This window comes from Pygoscelis adeliae, unplaced genomic scaffold (assembly GCF_000699105.1).
Source record: "Pygoscelis adeliae isolate BGI_AS28 unplaced genomic scaffold, ASM69910v1 Scaffold143, whole genome shotgun sequence".
NCBI classification, from domain to species: Eukaryota; Metazoa; Chordata; class Aves; order Sphenisciformes; family Spheniscidae; genus Pygoscelis; species Pygoscelis adeliae.
The window spans coordinates 571,305-580,626 of NW_008824405.1; the positions used below are offsets into that span (position 1 = coordinate 571,305).

General features: G+C 45.9%; 1 protein-coding gene across 3 annotated transcripts in view; it reads left to right on the forward strand.

The window, feature by feature from the left end:
• Positions 1–18: 18 nt before the first annotated feature.
• CDKL2 (cyclin-dependent kinase-like 2 (CDC2-related kinase)) overlaps positions 19–9,322 on the forward strand; it is a 15,300-nt gene continuing 5,996 nt past the window's right edge. For all 3 annotated transcript variants that reach the window (XM_009320417.1, XM_009320418.1, XM_009320419.1), the window contains exons 1-7: positions 19–216; positions 4,551–4,745; positions 5,643–5,821; positions 6,719–6,831; positions 7,152–7,291; positions 8,345–8,433; positions 8,960–9,086. In XM_009320417.1, the coding sequence (XP_009318692.1) occupies positions 49–216; positions 4,551–4,745; positions 5,643–5,821; positions 6,719–6,831; positions 7,152–7,291; positions 8,345–8,433; positions 8,960–9,086 (1,011 nt within the window). In that variant the 5' untranslated portion in view covers positions 19–48. The remainder of the gene's footprint in view (positions 217–4,550; positions 4,746–5,642; positions 5,822–6,718; positions 6,832–7,151; positions 7,292–8,344; positions 8,434–8,959; positions 9,087–9,322) is intronic.

Genomic DNA, 9,322 nt, shown 5'->3' on the forward strand with positions numbered 1-9,322 from the left:
CGGAGCTTCCCCCGTTGCCCGGCCTCCCGCAGGGGGAAAGCTGCGGCCATGGAGAAGTACCAGGTGCTGGGCCTCGTGGGGGAAGGCAGCTACGGGGTGGTGACCAAGTGCAGGAACAAGGAGAACGGGCAGATCGTCGCTGTCAAGAAGTTTCTGGAAAGCGAGGACGACGCGGTGGTGAGGAAGATCGCCGTGAGGGAGATCAAGCTGCTGAAGGTGAGCAGGGAGCCGCGGGGGCTGAGGGCAGCAGAGGGGAGCGGGCCTGCGTGTTCCAGCAAAGTCGGACCAAACCCGTGGCTTTTTGACGGCTTTGTGTTTAAATTCGTAGCTTCTCGTTCAGCGGGGAGACGTTCGTGTCACGGTACAGCGTCCGCCGCGAGCCGCTGCACCGAGGTGGTTAATACAGAGCGTGACCTTTTTATTTTGAAGCCCCTGCAGTTATTACTCTAGGAACCTGCCCTGCTGCGGGCAAAGGGAGAGATGCAGCTCAGCACGGGTGTTCCCTGGGGAGGGAGAGCGGCGGTGTGCGGGTCCAGCCTCCGCCGTGCTCCAGGCGCCGCTTCACGGCGTATTTTGAATCCTAGTCAGGTGTTTAAATGCCTTCGTGAAGGCAAATGTCTCCTTCAAGCAGAGTAGGAACCTCCACGTCTGTGGTCTGAGTTTTTCCTGCAGTAAGGGTGCCAGTTGTTTAGAACGGTGGGTGTGGGTGAAGTCTACCTGTAGGGAGTTGATGGGTTCCTGGGAGGAAGCTGCCTCTTGAGACTCCTTAAATAGTCCTTTAAGGAGTGGCGTTTATCCCGTGACGTTGCAGGATAGGTGTAAATTTCAGCCATTGGGTCAGGTTCGAAAGGGAAACACGGTTGCTTCTGACCACGATTTACAAAGTGTAACTAACCAAGTCCAAATCAAAAGAGGCTTGATTGGGCCCTGTTTGTATTTCCATGAGCGGCCAAGCCGTGGTAGATTTCGTTTAGCCTTTCAGCTGTAGCCTTGCAGAGCTGCTTTTCCTTTTGGCTGGGTGCTGTGCCGGATTTGCCTGCCTAAACCTGACTTGATCAGAAGTCTGTTGATGTGCCCTGTGTTCAGAAAGCAGGGAAAGGTACGAGGAAGGGAGTCGCAAGGTCTCTATTGCCTCCTGGTGGTAATTGTCTCCCCCTGTATTGCGTACCAAATTCGAGTACCTTGCTGCTGTCAAATTTGCTGAAAACGGAAGAAATGCTGAACTTTTAAAACCTGCGGGTGAATGGTGACCTGAATGTGTGACGGTGTCCCTAACCAGGCTGGGTACCGGTGTTACCCGATACGGAAAAATGCTTCTAGGAAAGTTTTGCTTTATTTTATTTTATTAATGGCACTTGTACTGCCAGCGAGAGGCTGGAGGAGGACAGGGATCAAATTCCCTGAACCTTATCAATTAATGGCTAGCCCCTAGGCTGAAGCCAGCTGGCATAACATCCTTTGCTGTTTGAGTGCGTGATTTGCCTGGTATCAATTGTGGATGCTTTATACTCACGTAAATGTCCAGTCGTACTTCAGCCTGTTGGCTTCTTATCGGCAGCGTGATGTGGTGTAGCCTCATTGTGTGGGTTGCTTTATTAAAGGTACTTCTCTTCATAGGCTGTAGATTGTCTGGGAAAACACCCAGGAGCTTGAGATAAACGGGGGTTTGTGTGTGTGCTCTTCAGGGCTTTGTCATATGGTCTTTCTGCTTCCTCTCTTGGCTTTGTTCTTCCCCTACAGAGGCAGTTGCAGGTTCCTAAACTGTTTCACTGCCAGGTTTTTCCGCTGCGTTCCTTCGTGAATAGGATGCCAAGGATGCAGGGCGGCATTCCGTGCCGGGACATACACCCGTTGTTCTGCTTGCCTTTTTTTTTTTTTTTTTTGGACCACCTTCAGCCCCTGTGCTTGCCACCGTAACCTCTAGCAGTAATGGCAGCATTTTCCTTCCTCCTTTGTCTCGCAGGTGGTGAGCGCAGGAGAATGCTTGTCTCTGTGCATGGGCACACGTGGTAGTTTAAAGTGTTGGGACATGGGTGAGGTGTCTAGTGAAGAAATGAAGAAAAGTCTTATTACAGTTGGAGTACATCTAGGCTTTTCATCTGATGCGGGGCGTTCTGGAGGCGGGAATACGTGCGAGCCTGTCTCCTCTTGGCTGCCACAAGGGTCTCTTCGCAAGTCTGCCAGACTATAGTCCCTGTGCTGTGAAGGGGAAAAAAAAGTGATCTCTGGTATCACTGCAAGAGCTATAGACCCTTAGAGTTAATAGAAATGTACGTGCGGGAGCTTGAGACGCAGCCAGCAGCTCCAAGCATTGTCCCCTCAAACTCTTTGAAAGCAGAACTGTCTGAGTCTGGGTCGTACCTGATCGGTTGGCCGGGCTCGCTTAGTTACCGAGTCAAAGCACGTACCGCCTCCCAGGTGTGTTGGGAATTAACTTGTTTTCCTGGGTAAATGGGAACTTAGCAAGGGGAACATTTCCACAAATAGCTCAATAAATGTGGCCTCTCACAGTGAAAATAAATACCTAGAGATTTAATCTTTCTGTAGTTTCTTCACCCGCATGCTCCCTGTGAACCTAATTCCCCCCCGCACCCCGTTCTGGAGTTCGGGCAGAAATTTAATCGTGGCTGAAAAGAGCAAAACCTCTTCAGGTCTCCTGTGCTGCGAAGAAATTATTCTTGAGAAAAGATCTTTTTTCTAATTGATCATCTTTTCTTAAATCTTCACTTTTCAGACCTTCTAAGAAATCTGGGTCTTTGACAGACCCGGGTGCAGGTTGGCTGGCACTCCCTCTAGACTGGCACAGCATTTCCCCTACAAGTCCCTGCGCTCCGCAGTCCTTTTGCACCTTCCTTGGTCGTGATCCCTGGGCTACGGTGCTGCCTTCAGGCAGACTCCGATGGTATTTCCCTGCTAGGCTCCAAGCTAATAAATAACTGCGCATTGTAGCATGGTCTGTTTTGTTGAAGTGGTGTGTGATAAACCAGTGTTACAAATGTGTAACGAATTGGAGGTGGATTCTTGGCTGCTCAGTATGTGATGACAAAATAACTAGAGAATACAGCTGCTTTTTTTTTCTTTTCATTTAAGTTGCAGGTTTTTTTCTCTAAACTATCTTCAGCTTTCCCCTCTGCATAATATTGGGGGGGGGGGAAATCTCTTGAAGTCCTTGGCTGGTCAATTTTCACTCTGAATCCACTAGACACAGTTTAATAGAAGCTGTTTAATTGTTAACAGTATTATAGGTAAGAATGCTGAACTTCCCTTTTATCCATTCGATGTGCTTGTATTCTGGCACATGTTAGTTATTGTAAATGTTTATAAGCTGGCAGTGCCAACAGAAATGCTTTGGGTCTGGTAGGAGCTTAAAAGAAAAGTCTTCCATCAGCCTTATTAGAAAAAAAATTCAGATACAGACACTGAGTAGTTGGTGATGAGCTGGCAGCTAGGTAGAGCAGAGAGGTACTGCAGCTGCTTTTGTTTTTCTTTTAAATGGGGATGTAAGAGATTTTTTAAAAGAGGACCTAGAGAAAGGAATGACAGAGAAGAAGAGTTAAACTTCCCGGAAACGTGGGAGACAAGATATGAATCAGCTTTGGGTTGTTGGGAGAGGCAAAAAGTTTCCTTAAAACATTGAGAGCTGCCTTCAGCAATCCTTTGAATCCTGTCTGGAAGGGGTAGCTAGCGTTGCTCCTTGTGCCGTGCCCTGAGGGAGCAGGCAGGGTAACACAGAGTTACTTGGGTCACCTTGATGAGAGTGTCTCCTAAAGGAGTTTGAGTCACAGATACAGCCCAATGTTACGGGAACAAGCTGTGTTTACTGCCGCTTGAGCTGTTTGTAAGCAAAACCAGGGAACTAGCAAGGAGTCTCTGCAGCTCCCCAGTCACGGTTAAACGCCCTGTTTTTTGCGTAGTGGTCAGAGACATGCTTGGCAGCATGCTGAACTTTGCGGTACAAACCGTCCTGCTTCGTCCTTCCTGCTAGCTCGGGGACCTCTGGATTTTCCTTTGCCAGGGCAAGTCTTTGTGGGAGATGCTATTAGGTGCCTGCTGTCTCTCACGTGTTAACCGCATGCCCCTCTGGAATTCTTTTTGACTTCCTCGAGATTTCTCTCATGTGGAACATAAGCTTGCTCTAAAGCTTCTTAAGATCAGGACACGAGTTAGTGTGACCTGTTATGTGAGGAGAGTATTGTGAGAAGCAGAACGCATGAGATTTTCCAACAACAGAACAGTGCATTTTGAGCATCCCCATTAAAAAGAAATGTCCTTAGTCAGTGTTTTATTTATTTTTAGGTTACAAAAACAGGTGTCTGCATATATGAGGTGGTGGAAATCCTCCAGATAATGTTAAAAAAAAAAAAAAAGCAAAATAAAACCTATTCTAAAATATCAGTGAGCTGATTTTAAGAACAAATGAATGTGTGTGCCATGACAAGAAGAGCATTCCAGGGCAATGCACCAGCTGGGTTGCCGTTAAAAGTATCTGGTCGTAGTTTACCCATTATATGCTATCAAGCTCTTACAAAATATTTCCTGTTTTATAACAGCAACTCAGGCATGAGAATCTCGTGAACCTGCTGGAAGTCTGTAAGAAGAAGAAACGGTGGTACCTGGTGTTTGAATTTGTGGATCACACGGTGCTTGATGACCTTGAGGCGTTTCCAAATGGACTAGACTACAGCAGGGTTCGGAAATACTTATTTCAGATTATGAGAGGAATAGCGTTTTGTCACAGTCATAATGTAAGTATGCCCAAGAAGTTAGCTCTGCAGTTGACCTTGAATGAGTGGATACTGAAGCATGTATTTTTGATATATGTTAAAACTTACAGAAATGAAGCTGTGGCTAAAAAGGAAGAGGCAGGGCGGAAGGGCCAGACTGAATTTCACGTAAAGTGTCAGAGCTTGATGTCAGCTAATCCAGTAGTCTGTCTGTGATTGAGTTGTGAGGGTGTTTCAAAGGAAGGGTCCAAAAGTCCATGGGGATTCAGCACTTGGTGGCATCTTATTGTAGGTTGACTTATCTTGCAGAGGGAGGTAGTGTCTCTTTCACAAGTTTGATTCTGATAGTGTCTGTGTAAACATGTAGGCCTGCTTTTTTCTCTTCAGTATTTTTAGGGTTTTGTTCTCAACTGATTTCTAACAGGTTTGCTAATTCAATCCTAGTTATGTAACTATATATATGTCAACATACACATGTTTATTTTTATGTTTGGGAAACTGTCTGTCTTACGAATCCTAAAATACTCTTCACATTTAGCTGCAGGACGTGCCTGTGGCCCTTGCAATACTTAGAGCTTTTAAACTTGTTGTCAAGGCCAGATTTTCAAGCATAATAAATTGTACCTGTTAAAATACCTATAGTAAATACACCTGCAGAACATATGCAGAGAGATACATAAAATAAACGTTTCTGTGTGCAAAAATTAGGGGGTTTGTGTTTACCTGTGCACTTGGGTCGGCACTTGTTCATCGACTGTGTGCACATAGCTGTATTTCACAGACTCCATATGTTTCCCTTGCATGCAAAAATGTAATTTTCTACCTGGATGTGAGAAAGCTACTATTTTTGGTGAGCCAGTCAATCGACTGTGTAGAAATGGGGAATCTATTTGTCTTGACTTGCTTTTCTCTGCGCAGATAATACATCGGGATATTAAGCCAGAGAACATACTAGTCTCCCAGTCGGGAGTTGTAAAACTGTGTGACTTTGGATTTGCCCGTACCTTAGCAGCTTCTGGGGAAGCTTACACAGACTACGTGGCGACCCGATGGTACAGAGCTCCAGAGCTGCTGGTGGGAGATACCAAGTATGGCAAGTAAGACTGGCACGCGAGGCTGCAGAAGGGTTGTGGGCTTGTGGGGAGTATGGAGGGGAGCGCTCTGTTTTTTGGGGAGACAGGGGACTATTGCTTGGCAAACAGGTTAAAGGGATGCTGTTCAGCATTCCCTGGTTATTCACTTGTAAAGGTTTAAGCCTTCCTCTTCTCTCTCCCACTCTGCAGCTAACTACTGCCGGTGCTAGGCTTTCCTGGCTCAAAAGGCGAGGAGAGCCCTCAGCATTCCTGGTCTGTTGTCTATAGGAGCTTTTCGGTTGCCGATGCTAGTATTGGAGGAGGCTATGATTAGACTTCCCTCCTGTGCAGTTGGAGTGATGGAGGGAAGACAGAAGAGTCCCTCTGAACAATTCTAGATGGACGTTTCAGGAGGGAGGAGGTGGGATGAATGAGATTTTTCTTAAGGGGATCCCCGGTGCTGCAAAACCAGGTCAGAACTTAAACTGTGTTATTCGCAGGTCTGTTAGTACAATTGTGCAGGTTTATGTATGTCCCTGTATTACTTAAACTTAATTTTCAGTAAATGTGCCTGAAGAGCGGATGCCTGCAGAAAGAGGAGCTGCTTACCTTTGTGCTCTCCAAACTGCAAGATTCTATCAGTGTGTTGTGTTGTATTAGTATTTTTAAAGCATTGGGTTTTGGAACCTGATTTTACATCTGTCAGGCTTCTGCTAGCATTTGTCTGCTTCAAGAGCCGAATCCTTGCCATTCATCAGAGCACTTGTAAACTTGGAAAACAGCCGTCTTGCTGTTTAGGGGGCAAAGCTGCCCTCAGGGCTTGTGACCTGCTGAGGACGTGCTGTGCGCTGGCCTGTCTCAGCCTTTAGATCAGAGACAAATGAAGCCGTGCTGAGCTGGGGTGTTGTGTTTTTTTTCCAGGGCTGTGGACGTGTGGGCTATTGGCTCTCTGATAACAGAAATGCTTACAGGAGAGCCCCTCTTCCCTGGAGATTCAGACATTGACCAGCTCTACCATATCACCAAGTGCCTGGGTAAGAACAGCCTGTTGGGCTCCTGGTGCCTGCTTAGTAATGAAAGGGTCCAATATGTTTTGACGGGGGGAGGAGGGTGTGGGGAGAAAGGCTGTGGCGTGTGCTGAACTATTTCTGAGAGAGTGTACTCTCAGCGCCTTTTACAAAGGGGGAGCTAGGAGCTTGTGAGTACAGCATCAATTCATGGCGCACAGGTAGAAAGAGAACGACCCAGACTGTAGCCCTTACGGTAGTGCTGACCCAGTATTTCAGCCTCTCAAATGTTTCACGGGAATCTTCTGTGTTTCTTCCACGTGGTTGCTTTGTTTGTGTGATTGCAGGTAATTTAATTCCAAGACACCAAGACTTATTCTATAAAAATCCCCTCTTTGCTGGCATGAGATTGCCTGAAGTGAAGGAGGCCGAATCTCTGGACAAACGATATCCCAAGCTCTCTGCCGCAGTGCTAGATTTAGCCAAGGTAATTAACTGATCATTTACTATGAACGTTTCCCTGTTTACTTGTCCTTCGCCTTGGGAAGCTGAATACAGCCTACAGAAAGGGCTGGGGCTCTTAAACTGGCTTTCTCTCAACTACCCGTGCAATGAGCAACTGCTTGGGCTGGTAGCTTAGTGAGGACTGCAAGGATACAACACCGTCCTAGGTGACACGGGAGACTAAGCCAGTCATCTCCAGAGCCACAATGGTCACTGCATATCCTCCAGGGAGGATTTGTAGCATGTAGTGCCCCAATGATTAAGTTTTCCAGGGAGATTTGAAAGGTGAAGAAGGGCTTGTGTGTCGAAAGCGTCCCCCGTACACCTCACTGCATCAGTTGATCTTTTGAAAGGTCTCCCAACAAGCTTTGCCCCTCATCTGCTACCTAAGTGGATGCTTTGTAGATAGTACACAGCCCCTTACTTCTTACTTGCTAGCAGAGCTGTGTGGATATAGTGTTTTGTGCCAACTCTCCCTCTACCCGCTAGTGGAGGCACTGCAAGCAAGTAGGCTTGGATGGGATGGCATCCAAACGTGTTGCTTGCTCTTGGAGCTATGTGTCTACTATGTGGGAGTTAGGAAGCCTACAACTTTGTAATGGGTTCTGAAAAATCCTTCCAGGGAGTGTTTTTGTGCTTTCACACAGTAGTCCGGAGCACCAATGTGTTGGGTAACTGAAACGACTTAAAAACCACGTGGCTGTATTTGAAATGCTTAATGATCGAAACAGATTCTAAAGCCTTAGCCAAACGAATGTAACTGAAGGCAAGGGAGGTTTACTGAGAGCGGAGTGATCTATTTGATTGGCAGGTATTCCCCATGCAGTGGGTCTCTGTGAGCATTAGCGATTGGAATGGAAGCAGCCAGCAAACATGAAACTTTTTTGGTAGTGATGTCTCTTGGGCTCATCTCGATATAACAGGGCCTAGAAGGGGGAGTTTTGCAGCTTTTTTTTCTTGACTTCACTCGGAAATGCTAGAGCCTTTGCTTCATTTCTAATGTATTTGCCTTCTAACGTTTACGTTGATTTGACAGAAGTGTTTGCAGATCGATCCAGACAAAAGACCATCCTGTGCTGAACTCTTGCAGTGCGATTTCTTTAACAAGGATGGATTTGCTGAAAGGTAAACAGTTCCCTTCTCGCTCAAAGCAGGCTAATATTAGAAGGAAGTTAAGCAGTTGTGCTTGAAGATTGCATGCTGGATTTGCAGAGCTGACAGCCGCTGAGTGTCTTGGGTTTTGTTTGGTTTTAGCCTTCCTGGAAATAGAACAGTTGAAAGGGAACGCATTGCAGCGGCACGTTTGCCTCGTTACCTTGTCATGACATTAATTCATCAGTGTGCGCACCCAGTGTCACACCGTATTGGGTAGTATAGTCTTACACTGTATTCACTGTCTGCATCTACACCAGACTGGGATACAAACACCGTTACTGTTGTAATGGGAAAAGCGTGTGCTTGTAAGACTTTATTTATTTTAATGGATACATCATATTTGGCTGGCTTCTCATTAGTTAAAAAGGCATGGTTTGTTTGATTACTTAAAGGGCTATAGGAGCCTGTGCTGAACACCAGCTGGTGATGGTACTGAGATTAACAGAAGCCCTTTTTTCTTTTTTTTTTTTTTTCCCCCTTCTCACATGGAATGTAGATTTGCTCAGGAGCTTAAATTAAAGATTCAGAAAGATGCCAGAGACCATCAATTACAAAAAAAATCAAAAATCAGCAAAAGGGACAAAGATGATGTGCTAGAAGAAAGAAAAATGCTTGGTGTCCAGGTTGGTCCATCTTTGTTTTCCAAACCTGTATTTTTTTTTTTTCATGTTTTAAAATCACTATATGAGTATGTGCAGCAGTTTAAGTTCATAGCAAACATATAAGCATAATTGTCCATTTCATTTTTTTTAAAAAAGACTAGGTAAGTGTGATGTGCCAGAGGAGCTCACCTTTGGAGGCCTCTGTTAGTCTAAATAGCACTGAAGACCTTGTCACCCGATTCAAAGGCAGTACGTTA